The following is a 21,511-nucleotide window of genomic DNA, read 5'->3' on the forward strand; positions in this document are numbered from 1 at the left end:
GACCTATTTATACAAAAGTATTTGTAGCAGCTCTTTTTGTGGTGGCTAAGAATTGGAAATTGAAGGGAGGCCCATCAATTGGGGAGTGGCTAAACAAGCCATAGTACATGATTGCAATAGAATATTATTGTGCTATAAGAAATGATTTACAGAAGACTGATATGAATTGATGCAATGTGAAGAGAACAGAACCAGGAGAACATTATACACAGTAACAGCCATATTGTTCAATGAAGAGCTGTGAATAACTTAGAATAGTCTCAGCAATACAATGATCCAAAACAATCCCAAAAGACTCATAATGAAGCATACCATCTGCCTCAAGAGAAAGAGCTAATATTATTTGAATTTGGACTGAAGCATGCTATTTCTGTCTTTCATTCTTTTCCAATTATTCAAATCTTCTATTAAAAATAACTAATACAGAAATGTTTTCCAAAAAAAAATGTAAGTTCTAGACAAGTTGTCAATCTGGGTACACAGAGGGATTCCCAAATTCTGAGTCAACTACACCAATGAAACAAGAGAACCACTTCTGAGGGGAATAAAAGACAAACATTCCAGCTCAAAAACTGTGATCCAGTCATTCTATCATGGGATATCTTCACCTATGCAGAAAGCAGGTTGAGATTGGCCTTTTAATGACAGGACTCAATGGATGGAAAACCTCAAACTTATTCCACAGAGTAAAGAACAGATTTAATTAGACTTAATTAAACCATGGTGATTTTTAAAAATGCTGTTTATAATTTTCATAATACCTTAGTATTAGCCAATCAGAGATTCACCATGCAGCTGGCAACAATGAAAAAATGCTAAATATTTGGTAAATAGAGCTGGCAGAGGTGTATATAAAGGGCTGGCGGGACAAAGGCCAATCACATTTCAGGAACTTCTCTTTACTAGAAGACAAGAAACTGAACTCCAGACACCATGGCCTGCTGCAACTCCTGCTCTACCAGCTTCTGTGGCTTCCCTAGCTGCTCTCTTGAGGGGAACTGTGGATCTAGCTGCTGCCAAGACAGCTGTGGATCTAGTTGCTGCCAACAAGGAGGTTGTGGTCTTGGCTATGGGTCTGGCTATGGTTCTGGCTTTGGGCTTGGTTATGGGTCCGGCTCTGGGATAGCTGCTGGCTCCAACTGTGAGACCACCTGCAGGACCAGATGTTATGTACCTGAGTGCTGTGGGGGTGAGAGCTGCCGCACCAGGTGGTGCCGCCCAGACTGCAGGGTTGAGGGTACTTGCCTGCCACCTTGCTGTGTGGTCAGCTGCATCCCCCCATCCTGCTGCCAGCTCCACCATGCCCAGGCCTCTTGTTGCCGCCCATCCTACTGTGGTCAGTCTTGCTGCCGTCCAGCCTGCTGCGCCTACTGCTGTGAGCCCACCTGCTGAGAACCAGGATCTGTGGTTTACAAAGAAATTGATATTTGCAAGAAATTGATATGAGTTGAACACACTGTAGAGTCACAGAGATTACGAAGAAGGCTTGGTCTTTCCTGTTTTGAAGATTCATTTTTTAAAAAATTTCAAATGCATTCTTCTACTAGGATTTCCATAGACTGAGACAGTCCACAAACTGGAGATGGATTTTTCTACAGCATCTTGTTCTTCAGAAAACACTTAGACATGGCACAAAATATTGTCCACTTACTCTTTATTTGAACAAGTTTCTCTATCCCCTTAATTTTTCTCCTATTTTATTTATTCTTGCATATCCTCTGTTAATTTCAAATAAATTCGGTTAGTCTGCAAAGGAAATTTGACCATGGTCTTTATTTTATTCTTTTAAATGTAATTCCATTTGGAGCTCATGCTGCTAGGTAGGACAGTGTAGGAGTGGGGAACCTGTGGCCTTGAGGCCACATGTAGCCTTTTAGGTCCTTGGGTGCAGACTTTTGACTGAGTCCAAGTTTTACAGAACAAATCCTTTTATTAAGGGGATTTATTCTGTGAAGTTTGGATTCAGTCAAAGTGCTGCACTTGAGGACCTAGAGGGCCACATGTGGCCTTGAAGCCTCAGGTTCCCCAACCCTGCTATTATGGATGGAGAGCTGGACTTCAAGCCAGGAAGACCTGAGTTTGAATACTACCTTAGACAACTAGCTGTGTGACCCTGTGTAAGTCACTTAACCTATCTGTGCCTCAGTTTCCTCACCTGTAAAATGAAAGTATTGGACTTGAAGATCTATAGGCAACTAGATGGAGCAGTAGATAGAATGCCAGGCCTGGAGTCAGGAAGACTTGACTCAAATCCTGCCTCAGATACTTATTAGTTGTGCAACTATGTAGGTAAATCATTTAACCTCTCTCTGCCTCAGTTTCTTCAACTGCAAAATGGGCACAATAATAGCCCCTACCTTTCAGGGTTGTTGTAACACTATTGCCACTCTAGTGCAGACCCTCATCACCTCAAGCCTGGATGATTTCAATAGCCTGCTATGGGAGGGGGTCTGCCTTTCTTGAGTCTCTCCCCGCTCCAATCCCTCCTCCATTCTGCCACTAAAGTGATTTTCCTAAAAGGCGGGACTAGCATACAATAGATGCTTAATAAATACCCTGATAAGCTAAACAGAATATTAGACAGAATCTAATAAGAAAGAATTAACTGGAAATCATAGAATCATGTATTTAGACATGGGTGGGATCTTAGATATCATTTAATCTGATTGCATCATTCTACAGATAAGGAAATTGAGGTCTAGAAATGGTGGGTGACATGCCCACAGTCACACTGGCAGTGAGGAATAGAGCTGGGACTCAAACCTAGTTCCTCTGACTTCAGATCATACATTCTTTTCATTGTATCACACCATCACCCAAGATAAATGTAAAGTTATATTTGGGTCCAAAAAGCCAACTTCACCAGGAGGAGACAGAGCCAGATAGCAGTTCAACCAAAAAAGAGAACTGGGGATTTTAGTGGACTGCAAGATCAGTGTATCCATGGTATTGATGGGGCATCCAAGAGAGCTAATGCAATCTTAAGCGACATTAAAAGAGTCATGGTTTCCAAAAATAAGGAGGAAACAGTACAGAGGATGGATTTGGAATGGGGTGAGAACTGAGGCAGAGAAACCAAATACAAGTGAATTGTAATGGTTCTGATTCAGTTCTGGGATCATTCAGGCCTTTGTCCATCCATGGTGTTTCTCCAAGATAGAGGTACTGATGGTTTAATGAGAGTCACGGCTATATGAGAAGGAGATATCTGTGAGAGACATTGTAGAGACAGAAAATATTATGTTTGGCAATTGATTATGTATATTGGATGAATAAGAATGAATAGCCAGATATGACAACCATGGTCGTGGACCTGAGTGACTGGAAGGATGGTGGAAATGGGGAAGTTCAGAAGACAGGAGGGTTTGGGGGTAGGAAAGATGATTAGCTCTGCTTTGGACATGTTGGGTCTGGGATGTTGATGAGATATCCAGTTTGAAATCAGCTGCAGACCCTCCTCTGGCTATATTTTTGATATGACTATATTTTTGATGCCATTTGTCCTTAAGTTGTGGATGGACAAAGGATAATGCATATTATTTTGCTTTCTATATATCAATCAACAAATATTATCAAATGCCTGTGATGGCATTGTCATTGTGCCAACCATCATAAAATGATGCTATAATAAAATGGCATTTCCTGAGTAATTTGCAAAAGTGTAACAGCAATAACTATTTAAATGGTGGCTCTATTGATTAATACACACTGTTATGGATTTGGTAGAAAAGCAAAGTAAATAGTATGCACTCTAATTTAGGTGGAAAGCATGTTGGGCCTGCAGACAGGAGAGACTTAGGTTTGAAAAACTATAGTCTCTACATCCCAGGGGAGTTGTGGAAATCAAAAGAAATAAAGTATGTCCAAAGCTTTGCAAACCTTAAAACAATGTTTAAGTACCAACTATAATTACTACTGTTATTTATTTAGTCTTAACACAGTGGTTGAAAAAATGTCCATTTAATCCAGAAGAAAAGATTTTAAAACTTCTCCATCACCCAATACTGCTTGTAAGGGAGCACTCCAAAGCTTTGGGCCTTTTCTACATATGAAAAGTCCAGGGATTCTAGCTGATAGAAAAGACTATGACTTTCCCCCCATGTCCACCCCTCCCTAGCTCAGCTTATTTTCTTTATTCACTCTATTTACATGGTAGAATACATGAGAATTAGGGTCTGAAAACTGGGGAGTGCAAATCCCAGAGCTGTTTGATGACTGTTGAGCTTTAATCTAGCCATCAAAGGCTAAAAACTCAGAAACACATGAAATGATCATTATAAGTGAAGGGTGAGGTCTCTGAGAGACATATATAGAAAGACAGATAAAAATATAGACAGAGACAAAGGCACAGACAGAGAAAAAGAGAGAAACAGAGTCTCAAGTCTAAAGAAAAGACTTACTGAGAGAACCCCGATCTTTGTTCTTAAGACCTTGGCGCCTTAAGACCTCACCTAAAAATCTACTGCTATAGAGATGAGAGGTCTTAGTGGCCAGGATTCTGAAAGATTCTGAAAGAAATAAAAACGGGGGTACTATTATTATCATTGATGTTGCTATAGCAAGTGTTTTCTGCCTTTTGCTAAAAGAACTAGAGAGAAAACATGAACTTTAAGCTGACAGGGCTTAGGAGCACTCGTGTATTGCTTCAGGAAAAGATAGCCAAAGACTTCAGCTGAGCCTGAAGCTGGGTCAATATCTTGTAAAAATGTAAGCATCTTGTTAGTGTAACACTATAAGTTCAGAAAATGGAGCAGCATCTTCTAGAGACTATAAGAGAGGGAAGATCTGGAGAAACAGGTGAGTAGCATAACAATGCTAGAAAACATCAGCAGCCCAGTAACATCCAAGGCATGAGTTGCACCTCTACATGCGCACTGTGGTCATCCACATTCCCTGTATTGGTACCACTCCATATGTGTCCCTGACATGAATCCAAGGGTAGCTAGGTGGAGTAGGAGATGGAGTGCTGGGCCTGGAGTCAGGAAGACTCATCTTCCTGAGTTCAAATCTGGCCTCAGACACTTCCTAGCTGTGTGACCATGGGCAAGTCACTTAACCCTGTTTGCCTCAGTTTCCTCATTCTGTAAAAAGAGCAGAAGAAGGAAATGGCAAACCACTCCAGTACCTTTGCCAAGAAAACCTCAAATGGGATCACAGAGTCACACACGACTGAAATGATTGAACAACAACAACAAAAAAATCATGAATCCATGTTCCTCACCAATGCTATATGTATTCATAGGAGAACATACTCCAAATTTGTGGGAGAAATGTATTGTTACTACTTTCCTTCTAATTCCATTTCATCATATGCCTCTGCTTTGTACTAATTGAATACTCTGACTCTTCAAGATAAATGCACTGGTACGGCTAATAAGCTATGGTTTTAAAGGTGTGGCCCATAGAGTAGTTGTTCCCTGGGGGACCTACTCAGTCTGTTGGAGAGTGTTCACAGGCACTGTATAAATAACAAAGAATGTTAAATACTGCAATTTAAAGTTGCATTTACTCATATATAAGATTCAGATATTATGAATCATAGCTTTTACTCAATCCATAAGGAAAGATCCTTGTCCCTAAGCAGAATATGTTTTCATATATTTAAAACCAATTGATAGGAATACAATAGTGACATTTTATTGGTATTCTAGTGGAATATAAGCTCTTTGAAGGATTTTTGTTTTCTTTTTATCCCTAGCACCTAGGACAGTACCTTGAACACAGTAGGCTTTTAATAAATGTTTGTTGAATTTGAATATTTTATTAACTTGATCTTAGAATAGGAAGTTGTCCACTTGAGTATCAACCAAGAAAAGAACTTTGGGAATGCAGGTGCATTTGGCTTACTCATCCAAGAAGGAAATGTGGTAGTTATGAATGAGAGAAAACAATATGTATTGAGCCTTGAGAGGCCCCAAGAGATGATCACATGACACCTCTTCAGATGGAAAATAAAGGTGTTGGCTTGGACTAAAATGCCTGAGCTCTTTGATCTTGAAAAACCACAGAAGTGTTCTAAGGGGCAAAGAATTGATATGATGAATTCTAATGGAATCATAAAAGCAGAGTAATTTTAGAATTACTGCTCATGTTATTCCATGAGTGTCTCAGTGACAGGCCAATCAGAGGGTTAAAGAGACCTTGGTCTACATAAAAACAAGGAAGAGATTTTGGGTCTCATGTAAACAGTAGCTAGCCATAAAGTATATAAAAGGTGCAGCTAGGAAGGTGAGAACAAAACTTCAGTAACTTCTCTTTGTAGTTAAACTCAAAGTCCATCTCCCAACACCATGGCCTGCTGCAACACCTGCTCCACCAGCTTCTGTGGCTTCCCTAGCTGCTCTACCGGGGGGAACTGTGGATCTAACTGCTGCCAAGACAGCTGTGGGACCAGCTGCTGCCAACAGGGTGGCTGTGGCATCGGCTCTGGGATCGGCTCTGGGATCGGCTCTGGGATCGGCTGCGGATCCAACTGTGAGACCACCTGCAGGACTAGATGTTATGTACCCGAGTGCTGTGGGGGTGATAGCTGTCGCACCAGGTGGTGCCGCCCAGACTGCAGGGTTGAGGGTACTTGCCTGCCACCTTGCTGTGTGGTCAGCTGCACTCCCCCATCTTGCTGCCAGCTCCACCATGCCCAGGCTTCTTGCTGCCGCCCATCCTACTGTGGTCAGTCTTGCTGCCGTCCAGCCTGCTGCTCCTACTGCTGTGAACCCACCTGCTAAGAACCACGATGCAGCCTGCAGAGGACACAACATCTCTAAATTGCTCATTAGAGAACTGACATTGGACCATTAATAAATTTGTGAAATTTGTATTTTGTGGCAAGCTACCATCATTATTTCTGCCTATTTCTTAACTGACTGACCGAATTCCTTGATTCTCAGGAATAGTCTCAAACCTCAGATGAATCATGGAAACTAAGGAACTGAGATTTCTCAAATGCCATGGATAAGAATCTGCTTGGACAGTTGACTGAACTCTCAAATGACTATTCCATCACACAGCAATGGCCTTGTTGGTGTGTTCCAAGTCTTCCCAACATAGAATATATTTTTCTTCTTTGTCTTCTTAATGACATCTGTGATATAGTGTCCTCTGTTAGTGGCCTAATAAATTCTATAAACTAGATAAAATACAGTCTTTGCCTCTATTAATTCACTAAATTAATTACTGCTTCTTAACATCACCATCTTGTAGAAGGACTAGAATTGGAGTCCAAGGACCTGGGTTTGAATGCTATCTCCATAATTTACTAGCAACGTAACCTTGGGCAAGAAAATCTCTCAGGGTTTCTGGCCCAATGAAAACTGTTTGCAAGCCTTTATCCCTGTGGATTCGAAACGCGCAGAATTTGTCATATCCACTCAGGTAGGACAGGCTGCCGACTGAACCAGCCCCTAACTTTCAAGACCTAAGCTCCCATTGGATGATATAGAAAGATATATGGGTGTAGATATAGATATATAGATATTAATTTCAGGAGATCAAGGGGATTTTAGTGCCCTCCTCTCCATCAAACCGAAACTGCCAACTGCTATGCTTTCTAACTTAAGTGGGGAAGTACAGTATAGTAAACAGGGCACAGGACTTGGGGTTCAAAAGGCCTGGGTTTGAATCCTGTTTCAGACAATTTTTAGCTATCAGCTTCTACATAATGATGGTAACAGCAACAACAATAAAAGAAGAGGGAGAGTATATATCCTTTCCTTAAGAAGACTATCTCAGATGAAGATGAAGACCAATGATCACTTTGTCAATACCCAATATTGCTCTCTGTAGAAAGTTTTTTCCTATCATACTCCTTGCAGACCTTACCTATTGCCAACTTAACAGCTTTAGACCAAATTTATGAATGCCTGGAGTCAGGAAGACCCGAGTTCAAATCCAGTCTCAGACACATACTAGCTGTGTGACTCTGGGCAAGTCATTTAACCCTGTTTGCCTCAGTTTCCTCATCTGTAAAATGAGTTGGAGAAGTAAGTGGCAAGCCACCCCAGTATCTCTGCCAAGAAAATCCCAAGTGGGTTCATGAAGAGTCATATATGACATACACAAGTCAACAACAACAACATGAATGCCTTAAGGAGTCCCTCCTAACCCTTTGGATTTGTTTATCAGGTGAAATCTTGCTTGACCTGGCATGGCCTTCATGTGTCAGCTTCTCAAACAATAAATTGAGGACACACCCTGCTTCACCTGAAGAGTTCTTCTCCCTCAGGCCTTATTAATTTCCCTTAATTCACTCGGTCCTATCTCTGCAGGAAACAGGGATGCAACAGGAAGAACAGGGAGAGTTAGTAGAGGTAGTTAGTGTAAGAAGCCAAGACCAGGAGAGACCTCTTTAGAATCTTGCAGAATTTAATTAAGAATGGAAAGGGTTCAAATGGTCACCATGAGTCCTCAGGGCAAAGCCAAGGTCTAAAGAATCAGGTCAAAGGATAAACTCTGAGATCTCCTAAAGAACCCTCCTTTGTTACGGGTTGAGTTAGAGCTGAGCCCTGTCCTCCTCGGACCTCCAGGCCCAAGGGCCTGCTGAGATAAACTCAGGGCTTTGGGATGGGGGTGGAGCCAGGAGGAGGGGTCTCGCCTTTGTTGCCTCCCTGGCAATTCCAGGTCGGACCTGCCTGACCACGTGGAACTTCCGGCTCTCTGGCAGAGCATGTGGAACTTGGACCATGTGGAGTTTCCGGTCTTTGCCTGGACTGCCTGCCCGCAGGGAGCTTTGGGTAGTGTGGGAGGAGAGTAGGCGGAGTCAGGGCGGTCCTAGGACCCAGGTGTATTAGCTTTACCTGTCTTTCATCCACGTAACCAAAGAATGTACCTACGTCACTAAAGGTATAAATGTGCTGCTTGCTGAAATAATAAACGGAGTCATTCACCATCTTGTTCGGCTCCCGCCCCGTACATTGTCCGCGAGATCAGGCCCTTTGCTTAGGCAGAGGCCTGGGGCTTGGGGGGAACCCCGAGCGTAGTCACGAGGCTTCGGAAGTCCGTGACACTCCTTCACTGAGCTTTTGAGGCTCTTTGGCATAATTTTTGTTTGGTTTGTTTTCTTGTTAGCGAACAAAAAACGTATGAAAATAAAATCAGGCACCACAAAAATAAAATATAATCGCATGTTTTTAAGTTTAACAAACTTTTTTCTATCTACATGGAATCATCGTGAATGACAAAATCCAGTTTTTGTGCAATTACATTTCAAACCATTTGTCTCACAGGTGAATAATAAGTTAACATTTACACATGGTGCTTTAAGTTTCACAAAGCACTATACAGATGAAATTTCATTTGATTCTCACAACAGCTCTATGAGATAGCATTATTATTATCACTATTTTGCAGATGAGGGAACTGAGGCTGAGAGAGGCTAGGTAGCTTGCCCAGAGTTGCACAGCTAGAAAGTGTCTGAGGAAGGAATTGAACTCAGGTCTTCCTGAGTCCAAGCTCAACATTCTCTCCTCCGTCTCACTATTAGCAATCAATTGATGATGGTTTTTATTCAGCTTGAAACCCAGGCCAGTGACCTCCATCTATTGACTTTTATTATCCAGAATCCAAGAGGGGATAGCCTGGAATTCAGAAGCCCAAAGTGAATATAAGGACATGATAGAGAGTAGATAGAGGATCGCAGACTGTCAGTCGGTGTCCAGTGGTAATCAAGGTTTGGGATGCAGACTGGGTATGATTAAGATGGTGAGGAATGGAGTTTAAATTAGGACATAGGTTCCCTAAGTGGGTGATGCCACCCCATGGGGGGGCACTGGAACGATCTGGGGCAGGGGTGATATTAGCCTCGTGTATAATTGGGGGGGCAATGGAAACATAAGGAAAGAAGAGAAGAAAATTTTTAAAAACTGTTCATATATGTTTCATTTGCTGTGTAACAGTTAAAGTTGTAGTGATTACATTATTTTCCAAATAAACACACAAAATGCAAATCATAGCCAATCAGTAATCAAGTCCACTGACAGGTCTTAACAAACAAGTGTTGGCAGGCCAGCATGTTGCACATTGTTGGTAAGTCCAGCATGCGTTGGCAGGAATATGCGCATGTAATGACTTGTTTACAATATGATACCATATGGTTACATGATGCAATATTGTGTCATCAAAATTTTAATGCAGGAAAAAACCCACAAATTTACAATAAGCTATTAAATTTTAGATGTGTCATTTTTTAAAAAAATTATATTTTTGAAATGATGCAAATTTCAAAAAAAAAAATTAAAGGGTAAAAGAAAGTAGATTTCCGGGGTGGGGGGAAGGACACTGAATATTTTTTAAAAGGGGACCAAATAAGTTTGGGAACCTCTGGAATAGGAGACTAAGTGGAGAGCTGTGAGATCCAAAACAGATAGGAGACAGGTCCACCTAAGAGCACAACCTGGGGATAGCTAGAGCACCCAAGTTCAATGGGCAACATTCTCTATGGCAATAAACCTCCTTGGTGTGAATGGATGAAATGGGTATTGCTCCCAAGACTAAGGCAGGGTCGAGGTCATAAAGGTTGTTTCTGAGAAGATTAAGTCCTTTGGGGATCCCTCATGGTTCTATCTGGGCTGTTAGCTGCACAGCTGGCCATTGTGTTTGAATGTTTACTAATTAACTGTCCCAATAAATAACCTCAAATATTCTAGAGGAGCAAAATGTGAACAGATTATCTGGAAGGGGAGTGACAGAGTCAGTGTTCTTAGCCTAAAATAGAGAAGACTTCTGCTGTTTGTTTGTCTGTTTTTTCTAATGGGTGACTAATTCATAAAGAGAAAATAATCAATTGAAGTTCAAGACCAGTAAAAAGTAATTTAATTTTTTTAAATAACAGAAAGATAAAACTTTCACTTTGCTTACTTTTAAAAAATCAAATAATTTATTAGAAACATGACATGTATTGTTGTTGTTCAGTCATATCCAATTCTTCATAACCTCATTTAGAGTTTTCTTGACAAAGATAAATGGCAAAGTGGTTTGCCATTTCCTATTCTAGCTTATTTTACAGATGAGGAAACTGAGGCAAATGAGGTTAAGTGACTTGCCCAAGGGAAACACAACTAGTAGGTGTCTGAGGTCAGATTCAAACTCATGAAGATGAGTCTTCCTAATTCTGAGACTAGTGCTCTATGCACTGGGCCATCTAACTACCCAAATATAAAATATGGATCAACATAAAAAGAAATGTGCTCAACAACTATTTACATTTAAATTAATTTCAATACAAAGTATCATCAACACTTTTTTTTTCTTCCCTGCCACCAATCAGCGTTCTCTGTCCATTTATTCTCATTCCCTTTTCTTCACATGATTGTTGTTTGGTATATGCATTATTCATTTGGTTTTGCTTTATTTATTATTCTGAATTATTTCTTACATTTCACAAATTCATTTCTTTCCAGTATGAGAAATACAAAGAAATATAGAAAGACCTCAATGGCTTAACTTATAAACAGGGATTAGCCCAGAAGACCTGAGTTCAAATCCCAACTCAGACATGTACTAGTCGTGTGGCACTGGGCAAGTCATTCAGCCTCTTGCAGCCTCTATTTCCTGATCTGTAAAATAGAGATAATAATAACACCTACCACACAGGGTTGTTGTGAAGCTCAAATGAGGTCATATTTGTAAACTTTAACAGTGACATATGAATGCTAGTTGTTATTAATGTTAAAAATAAATACAAAAGTATTCCACAAATATACATATATACACAAATGTGTACATGTGTATGTATATCTGTGTATATGTGTATATATGTGTGTATATATATATATATTATATATGTATGAATTCTGTGTCATGGTTGGTTAAGGGAGAGAGATGGGACGAGAAATTGAAGAGGTGAGAGAGGAGATCGGTTTCAATGGCCTCTCTGACCCTTTCCAGACCTAAATTTATTCTCCTGTGTCTTACTGTATTCTGTAGTATTGTGTACATTTTTATACAGCTCATGTTAGGCAGGATATTGGCAAGAAGGACAACGCTGAGAAATGTTAATCATAGGAAGGCCTGCACAGGGTTCGGTTGCAAATGAGCATAAAGACTAATACTAAAACTTCAGAGGAAGGAGAGATCTCTAATCTCGCAGAAGGATTTGTGAAGGATGAGGGTCCTTAATTCCAAGCTATGAGTCACCCAAGGACAAAAGAGAGGTCTATGGTGCTTTTGAAGAATTGCAGAAGAGTACAGAGTATCATCAGAGAAAAGTGTCAGGTGATGGGACAAACGATGGATGGAATCAGAAGTCTGGGTGGTAGTTGTTGTTCAGTCGATTCACTCCCGTCCGATTCTCTGTGACCCCATTTTGGAGTTTTCTTAACAAAGATACTGGAAAGTCAAGAAAGAAGACAGAGAAACACACAGAAAGGAAGGAGAGATCTCCTGAGAGAAATAAAAAGAGAAAGCAAGGAAGAGCAATAGAGGTTTAAAAAAAGAGAGGGAGAGAGAACTGGCAACAGAGGGAATAGATGGAATAATAACAGATTCGTGCATCACCTCATTGTATACAAATCTTTTTTTTTCTTCTCAATAATCCCATGTTGTAGATTCTCCACATTATAGAGGAAAAGAAAATGTGGCTCTGAGGTGAAGCATTTGTCCATTATCCCACACACCCCAGGTCTCCTGGCTCCAGCTTTAAACGCCCCATCCAGTTAGTTTGCCAGTGTACAGTGTTGTTTACCCAGGCTGTGCTACCAGGGCCAATTATAAATGATAGCTTCCTTTAGATCAACATTACAGCTTTCCACGTGACTAGTTATTTTGAAATCCAAATTACCTGCGGGCAGTTAGGTGGTGCAACGGCCCTGGCGTCAGGAGCACCTGAGTTCAAACTCTGCCTCAGACACTTGATACTTACTAGCTGTGTGACCCTGGACAAGTCACTTAACCCCGATTGCCTTGGGAAAAAAAAGAAGAAATCCAAAATACCTGATTTATCATTGTTCCTATTATTCAATTACTCTTATCAATTAAGAAATGATAGAATGGAAAGACCCCTGGCTCCTGAGTAAGAGGCCCTGGGTTCTACTCTTGCCTCCAACACCATCTAAGTGACCTTGAGTAAATAACTTAATCTCCCTTGGCCTCAGTTTCTTTTTCTGTAAATATGACAGAGCTAAATTAGATGTTTTCTGGGATCCCGTCTAAGACTGATCTGAATGGTACAGTCACAAGAGCCTACTCAGAGTAAAATTATTCCCCAGGCTGCAGAGGTGATAGACATAGAAATTTCCTCCAGTCTTAATAATAGACCAAAGGGTAAAATACAGAAATCCCTATAAATTGTTCTTCATTTTTAGTACCTGGTCGAATCATTTACTTTCATTTCTACTTCTATGGTGCTCTTTTAGAATCAAAGATAACCGAGAAGTAATCACTCAATCAACAAGCGTTTATTAAGTACTCACTGTATACAATACACTGTACAAGGCACGGGCGGGGGGGGGGGGGGGGGGGGGGGGGGGGGGGTACAGAGAAAAAAGAAATGGCCCCTGCCCTCAAGGGACTTACATTCTGTTTTTCTAGCAGAAAAATGCTTTTGTTAATTACTAGCTCACTCCCAAAGCTGTACATCTGGTTTAGGAAATATGGACTTGATTCCATTTAATCCTTCAAATGCTACTTTGGCCAAAAAAAAATTTATTCTGAAACTTGGAAGAGACAAAGATCCTCACCAATCTGAAAATTGTGAGATTGTGAAATGAATTCTAAGCTGAAAGCTTCAGGTAAGAAAAAAAATGAGAAAAACAAAGAAGCTAATTAAAATAATCTATGCGAGCCTGGGAAAGCCCTAACCCCAAATGATGCTTTGGGTTACCCAGCACTGATTCATTTTTTTTTCCTTAAAAGAAATATCATATTCGGAATTCTCCTCCGATGATTCACCCCGGTCTTGGGGCAATGCTATGTCATCAGAATACAAGGTAAAGGTAGGAAGGGATGATAAGATTGTAGTTTTGGAAACGGAAGGGACCCCAGAGGCCCTCTACTATAATCTATTCCCCTCATTTTTTTTCTTCCAAGGCCAGACCCATGATTTCATTGAAATGGGGACCTGCCAGTAAGGAAACTCCCTCTTTCAATGCAGATCAGTATGTGCTATCTAATTCCAAGTCCTAGAAAGTTTACTTGAGGATAGAGAGAGGCATATTGGGGTCACTGAGTCACAAAATGGCAGAGGAAGGATTTGAACCTGGGTCTTCTAACACTCCAAATCCAGGCCTCTAGCCACTGCATCATGTTGAAAACCAGAGAATTTAAACGACTTGCTTAAGGTTTCAACAGAAGTTGGATTTGAACCCAGGTGCTCTGACACCCAACCAAGCATGGAGTTGTTGTTGCTATTGTTTGTGTTCAGTCATTTCAGTAGTGTCTGACTGCCTGTGACTCCATTTGGGGTTTTCTTGGCAAAGATACTGTAGTGGTTTGTCATTTCCTTCCCCAGCTCATTTTACAGATAAGGAAACTGAGGCAAGTAGAGTTAAGTGACTTGCCCAGGGTCCCACAGCTAATAAGTATCTGAGGCCAGATTTGAACTCAGGAAGATGAGTCTTCCTGACTCTAGGCCCAGTTCTCTAGCCACTGTACCACCTAACTGCCTAAGTTGGGGTTTAGGCAACTGTGAAAAAGGGAGATTTGATCTTGAATCTGGACCTGGAGACTAGACAAAAAGGACCTTACTTCCTTAGTGACCAGAAGAGCTATGGAGAGAACACATCATCAGGCCTAGAAGAAGGAAGACTAAGCTAGGAAACAGAATTGGAGATACTGTGAACCTCTGATTTGACTGAGCTACCTTAAAATGAATGATGAGCCTGGCCTTGTGATTAACTACCACACCCCAAAAAGTTTGTGCACATTATAAAGAACCTTTTGTACTTTCAGCAACTGATTGTGCATATACTATACTGCATCAAATATCACAAAGAAGGAAGATGTCAGAAACAAGAAGGGAGAAATCCATGATTCCTGTGACTGCCTCTGGGAGGAAAAATATTAGATCTCCTGGGGTTGTAGTGCCAAATTATTCTTAAGTCCTACACCTTCCCCACAAAACAAGGCCAGAAACTTTCATTTGTTCCCTGCCCTAGGCTTCAGTTTTCTAACTTCTCCTTTATAAAGCTCATGTTATCTTTTCCAAACTCAACAGAGCTATAGCTAGGGTGAGGCAACTGGGACTTTTCCCCAGGGCACCAAATTTATCAGTTGAAGTCTTTCTGCAATAGGGAAACAGTAGAGGTCAGCACTCTATTAGCAAGAATAATTAGTTAAAATAGGAAGCTGCCAGATGGAGGATTGGGATGGGCACCCTATTGGACTCTCCATTCATATTCTGTCTCTATTATGTATTACTTGTGTAGCATTGAACAAGTCACTAAATCTCATTGAGTTTTTTTATTCAAGTGAAAAATAAGGGAGTTGGGCTAGATGACTTCCAACGTCCTCTGGAGCTTTAAATCTATGATTCCACCATCCTATAAGCCCTTATTCTCCTTGCAGGGGCCATGCCAGCTACAGCTGTGCGCCATCTTTTCAGGGTCTCTGTCTCCTACTATACCCATTTCAACTGAGGTCACTCTTTGTGGTCTTGCCCCTGTATGGTTAGTAGTAGTTGCCCCAAACACAATCATTCTTACCTGCAGTTCTAGAAACTGCCCAATCTCTAATATTCCCTGTGGTCTTTTCTCCTTATTATCTGTTGCCTCTCCTCTCTCCTTTTTTTTCCCTGGGATTCCTTCCTTATGGAGGAAAACCACATCCAACGAAGTTCTTTTGGCAATAGACTCTTACTACATGGCACCGACATGGCACAGTGGATAGAACATCAGGCCTGGAGTAGAGAAGACCTGAGTTTAAATCCAGCATCAGATACTTACTAGCTGTGTGATGGTGGGCAAGTCATTTAACCCTGTTTGCCTCAGTTTCTTCATCTGTAAAATGAGCTGGAGAAGGGAATGGCAAACCAATGCAATATCTTTGCCAAGAAAACCTTAAATGGGGTCCTAAAGAGAGACACAAATGAAAATGACTGGACAACAGCAACACTTAATACATGGAACTGTTGGCAAGTCAGTTCATCTCTTTGGCCTCCATTTTCCTTTTCTGTGAAATGAGACAGTTGAACTAGGTGAACTCCAAGATACCTTTCAGCCTCAAATCTGTGATCCCTATGAGCCTAAAGTTTGGTGCTAAGTTGCCCTAGGACACTCCCCTCACTAAGTAAGACCCTCTTATTATCTCACAATGTTCAGGAATTCTTAAAAATCTAATCATGTCACCATAGAGGCAAAAGCTTAAACTTGGAGTCAAAGGATCTGAGTTTTAATCCTGTCTGCCTCCCCATGTGACTTTGGACAAGTCACTTCCCATCAATGGGCCTAAGTTCTCTCATCTATAAAACAAGAATATTAAATTAGATGCCCTATAAGTTTCCTTCCAGACCTAAACTGAACTATATGGGGAGGAAAAATACAATAAGCCTGTTGCATATTCACCTCTGAGGAATGGCCGCTGAAATGTGAACTGAAGTGACTATCTCAGCAAAAAAGCCTACATGAAGCTCTTACTCAGACTGGCAATGAATGCTGCCAAACATACCTGTAGAGAGATTTATTGCCAGATACTAAAAGGCAGAATGATAAGTTGTCTCCTATGGAAATTGGGGCACACAGTAACATGGAAAACATATTGTGTTGTTGAGTCATTTCAGTCATGTCTGACTCTTCATGACCCCATTTGGGGTATTCTTAGCAGAGATGCTTGAGTGGTTTGCTATTTCCTTCTCTAGCTCATTTTACAGATCAGGACACTGAGGCAAACAGGGTTAGGTGACTTGCCCAAAGTCACATAGCTAGTAAGTGTCTAAGGCTAGTTTGACTCCAAGCCCAGCACTCTATCCACTGCATGACCTATCTGTAGTTCCTTAAACACAGTACTCCATCACCACTGGTCCACCATGCCCTGAATGCTCCATCCCCTCCCTTCTATCACTTAGTTTTCTCAACTTTCTTCAAGACTGAGCTCCTATGGCACCTTCTATCAAAAAGACCTTTCTAATGCCTTCCCATCTAAGGTTCTTGTCTCTATTTTATATGCATCTTGTATGTGCATGTGTATATGTATATATGTATATTGTATGTGTATGCATGTGTATATGCATATATAAACATACACATAAGCGTATATATACACATATACATGCACACATGTGTGTACATACCATATCATACCATATGTATATATGTTGTGTGTATATTATATATTTATTATGTTATAATATATAACATGTAATTATTTAATATATCATAAAGTTTATACACACATTATCTCCCCCATTAGAATGTGAGTATCTTGAGGGCAGGGATTGCTTTTGCCTTTCTTTGTATCCCCAGCGATTAGCACCATGCCTGTGCTAGTAACCCTTAAGAGGGAAAAGTGGTCTTCAGTGAAAAAGCTTGAGAACCATTGGCCTTAAGCACTATGAGGTTAAATGACTTGTTCAGAGTCTGACAACCAGTATGAGGCTCATCTTGAACTCTAGTTGTTCTGCCTCCTAGGCTAGCACTCTATTCTCTACCAGGGGATCTTAACCTGAGACCTGTGAATTTATTTTGTTTGAATATTTTAGTAACTACATTTCAGTGTAATTGGTTTCCTTTGTAGTCCTACTATTTTTTTATTCATTTAAAAATATTATTATAAGAAGGGATGTGACTTTAGAGTGCCCCAGACTGCCAAAAATGTCCCTACAGGGGCAAATATTTAACAACTGGTTCTATGAAAATTCAGAATACATTCAGAATTTTAGATTCAGGATTTAAAATTTAAAATTCAGGATCTAAGTTTAATCTACATTCTTACATAGAGGAATCTAGACAGAGGAAATCTGCATTGCCTCCATTTTTCTTAAGTCCAGACAATCAATAAAACAATAAATCAAACCCTAATTCTTAACATTTGCTGATTTCCAAGGTGTAAATGCCCATGTAATTTATGAGTTCTCCTGCACAAGCTGGCTCCAGAACACCTCTGGTCCATGCCACACACTCTGTCCAGGACTTCTTAAACTGTGGGTCATTAGTGGAAAAACTTTAAAAAGCCCTGCTCTATACTATAGTGTCTTTCTTATATTCAAGATAAGGAAGCAAAACCAAAGTGATAAAAAAATGAGATCCTTCTGATGTGGGATTCTGTGATCATTTTCTCACTGTAATCACATTTGATCAAAGAAAGCATCAAACTATTTAAAACTGGGAACATGAGCCAATAAACTTTCATGATTTTTTTAGAACTGACATCATTCTTCAAATCTCAGCTTTTTCTTCTTTTTTTGTTCCAATTGTACTGGTTGTTTAGACAAGAAGCCTGGCGATGGGATGGAATTAAATGAATGAGAAAAGCATTTATTAAGCAAATAATAAACTGACACATATGCCAAGCACTGTGCCAATTAAATCACTTATTTCCTTCAGTAGTTTTATTTGACAGTCTTTAGGAAGACTTAACTTAGGAAGTTCAATGTTCCCAAGTACAAATATTAACTTTCAATGTAACAATTTTTAATATTTTAGGTAGCTATACTCATTAATTTAATCTTTTGATGATCACTGGTCCTTAAATAGATAAAACAATATTTTCCTTCTGAGTTAAGTGAGATATTCATATATCTGTTTTGAAATTAATCTTTACAAAATCTTCAATAAAAATATCCTGTTGCATCTATATCAATGAGAGCCATAATTAATATGAAAGAGCCATAGTTTATTGGTCAAATTATAAAAATGCTTAATGGGGAATGCAAAAGATTGAGAAACAGCAGAGGAGCTCACAGGCAAAATGGAACACACCTAGAAGGGAGAAATATATTGAGTTGTTTGTTTATAAGTGCTTTAACTGCATTTTAAAAGAGCCAATGTCATTATCTTTACAAGGATCATCTATGGGTGGGAGCCATTAATTTCTGTTCTTATTTATGGGCCATATCTGAGCACCTACCCACCCATCAGCTAGTCATGAAGAGAAATGTCATGCAGATACCTGAAGTATTCTTTCATTAAGACTCTACACTCCATATATCACATAAGAAACATATATTTGAATAAAATTTCTACATCCATTCAAACACATCTATATATCTTTTGCCTTACACCAACTATCCTTACATGACTACACAACTCAAATTGAGTCAGAGAAACTCCTAGCTTGAGATTTACTTTCAGGGCATGTTTGCAAATCAATAAGAGTTATTTCAGTTTACTTATTATACCACAGGTATAAGTTTCTGGCAGAAAAAGGAGGAGGAGAGGAAGAGGAAGGAGGAGAGAGAGAGAGAGAGAGAGAGAGAGAGAGTGAGGAGTAGAGAGTGAGAGGAGAGCGAGAAGAGAAGGAAATCAAGAGTAAAGAAAATAGAAGAAAGAAAGAAAGACAAAAAGAAAAGAAGGAAGGAAGAAGAAAGGAAAAAGAAAGAAAGGAAAGAAAGATAAAGACGAAAGAAGAAAGAAAGAAAGAAAAGAAAAGAAAAGAAAAGAAAAGAAAAGAAAAGAAAAGAAAAGAAAAGAAAAGAAAAGAAAAGAAAAGAAAAGAAATGAAGGAAGGAAAGTGGGAAGGAAGGAAGGAAGGAAGGAAAGAAGGGAGGGAGGGAGGAAGGGAGGGAGGAAGAAAGGAAGGAAGGAAGGAAGGAAGGACATTTTTCTGGACCAGAGAAGTTAAGCAACTTGCCCCAGACCACAGTCACAACATTGGTATCACAAAAATTTCCCCCAGCCTGTTTTGTTAAGAACTTCACTTAAAATTTAAAACAAAACAAACGCAAGCCCCTCAACTCACAAAGTAAAGCCCAATGGTTTTTACTTACTGACATTTTTATTAGAGTGACAAACAGGAAGGTGTCCTACATCCTGCTTCTGGGGAAAGATGGAATGATGTCTCAGGCTTAAGAAAAAGGAATGACTGTGAAGGGTAGATGGCTTCGAATACTGTCTCTGCCTGACTCACAGGGTGCTCTCAGGTAAATCCATGAGCCTTTGCGTGAGAGACCTCACCAGTTTTGATGTGGGAGGAGGGTTAGTAAAGCATCAAGGGGCCCTCTTTTAAAAAAGGTGACTAATGATCCCTTGCTCTCACTGCACATAACTTCATAGCACCTATAAAATAAGAGCTTGACCTAGAATGGCATCAATTTTTGTTTTGTGAAATACACTCTATAATACTTAATACAATTTAAATTTTGATTGTTAGGGAGGGGGGCAGATTTTTCTTGGAGTAAAGGTTAAGATTTTCATATATTCAGCATGGAAGTGACATTTCATAGGGACCCATTGCAGCCAATTCCAAAACTGAAAAATAATAATGGTGGTGATGACAAGAACCAATGTTTGTATAGTTTTTCAAAATTTGTAAAGCACATTACACATCCTATGTTAGCTCATGTAAGTCTCCCCAAAGAGAGGAGGTCTTTCTCAACCTCCCCAGCCACATCCTCCCACTCCACTCTCCACAAATTACCTTTATTTTTCATGTGTTGATAGATAGATGGATAGAAAGAGAAAGAGAAAGAGAGAGAGAGAGAGAGAGATAGAGAGAGAGAGAGACATGGAGGTAGCTAGGTGGCTCAGTGGATAGAGTGCTGAGCCTGGATGCAGGAACACCTGAATTCAAATCCAGTCTTAGACACTCACTAGCTGTGTGACCCTAAGCAAGTCACTTAACTTCTGCTTGCTTTAATCCACTGGAAAAGGAAATGGCAAACCACTTCAGTATCTTTGCTGGAAGAACACTCATACAGGGTCACAAAGAACTGGACAGGACTGAATGACTGAACAACAACAACAACAACAAAAATGTATATCTATATATTGTTTCTCCTGACAGAACGTAAGCTCCTTGAGGACAGGGGCTGTTTTATTTTGGTGTTTGTATCCTCAATAGTTAGCATAGTACCTGGCACACAGAAGGCGCTCAATAATTTCTTACTGATTGACTGAATGATTGATAGGGAACATGGCATGTTACAGTGGAAAGAACACTGGGTTCAAAGAGGAGCTGTTAGCACATCCTGACTTTGAAACTTCCTACCTGATTGACCTTGGGCAAGTCACTGTATCTCAGTCTCCGCATCCATAAAATGAGAAGACTGAACTAGATGGTCTGTGAGATCTTTTCCAATCCTTCATCTGTGATGCTCTGATAAGACTCTACCAGGAGAGATAGCAGTCCTTGAAGAATCAAATGGCTGAATGAAGGCTCCTGTGAGAACTTGATACTCAGGGAAGCTATGTCCACTTTGGGGATGCAGACAAATAGAACAAATCTTAGCATGGTCACACAGTGCCACAAATGTACTAGCAGGTGAATGGGCAAATCGACCACCATCAACTCAGTTCAATTCAACAAATACTTATTAAGAACCTGTACATAATAGCTTTCTATTATGCCGGGGGATGCAAAGACAAAATGAAACAGAGACTATCCTCAAATAGCCTACATTCTATTGACTATCAAGTGTAATGACTACATT

At 40.1% G+C, this 21,511-nt stretch overlaps 2 protein-coding genes across 2 annotated transcripts; both read left to right on the forward strand.

Annotated features, from left to right (window-relative positions):
• The first annotated feature begins 933 nt into the window (after positions 1-933).
• On the forward strand, positions 934-1,392 carry LOC118848277 (keratin-associated protein 1-4-like). Its single transcript, XM_036757106.1, has one exon. It carries the CDS (start codon positions 934-936, stop codon positions 1,390-1,392), a length of 459 nt encoding a protein of 152 aa, XP_036613001.1.
• A 4,898-nt stretch (positions 1,393-6,290) lies between these two features.
• On the forward strand, positions 6,291-6,725 carry LOC118848278 (keratin-associated protein 1-4-like). Its single transcript, XM_036757107.1, has one exon. It carries the CDS (start codon positions 6,291-6,293, stop codon positions 6,723-6,725), a length of 435 nt encoding a protein of 144 aa, XP_036613002.1.
• Positions 6,726-21,511: the final 14,786 nt, after the last annotated feature.

Source organism: Trichosurus vulpecula, chromosome 4 (assembly GCF_011100635.1).
Source record: "Trichosurus vulpecula isolate mTriVul1 chromosome 4, mTriVul1.pri, whole genome shotgun sequence".
NCBI classification, from domain to species: domain Eukaryota; kingdom Metazoa; phylum Chordata; class Mammalia; order Diprotodontia; family Phalangeridae; genus Trichosurus; species Trichosurus vulpecula.

Coding starts and splice junctions, on each gene's coding strand:
- LOC118848277 (XM_036757106.1), top strand. CDS start 934: ATGGCCTGCTGCAACTCCTGCTCTACCAGCTTCTGTGGCTTCCCTAGC.
- LOC118848278 (XM_036757107.1), top strand. CDS start 6,291: ATGGCCTGCTGCAACACCTGCTCCACCAGCTTCTGTGGCTTCCCTAGC.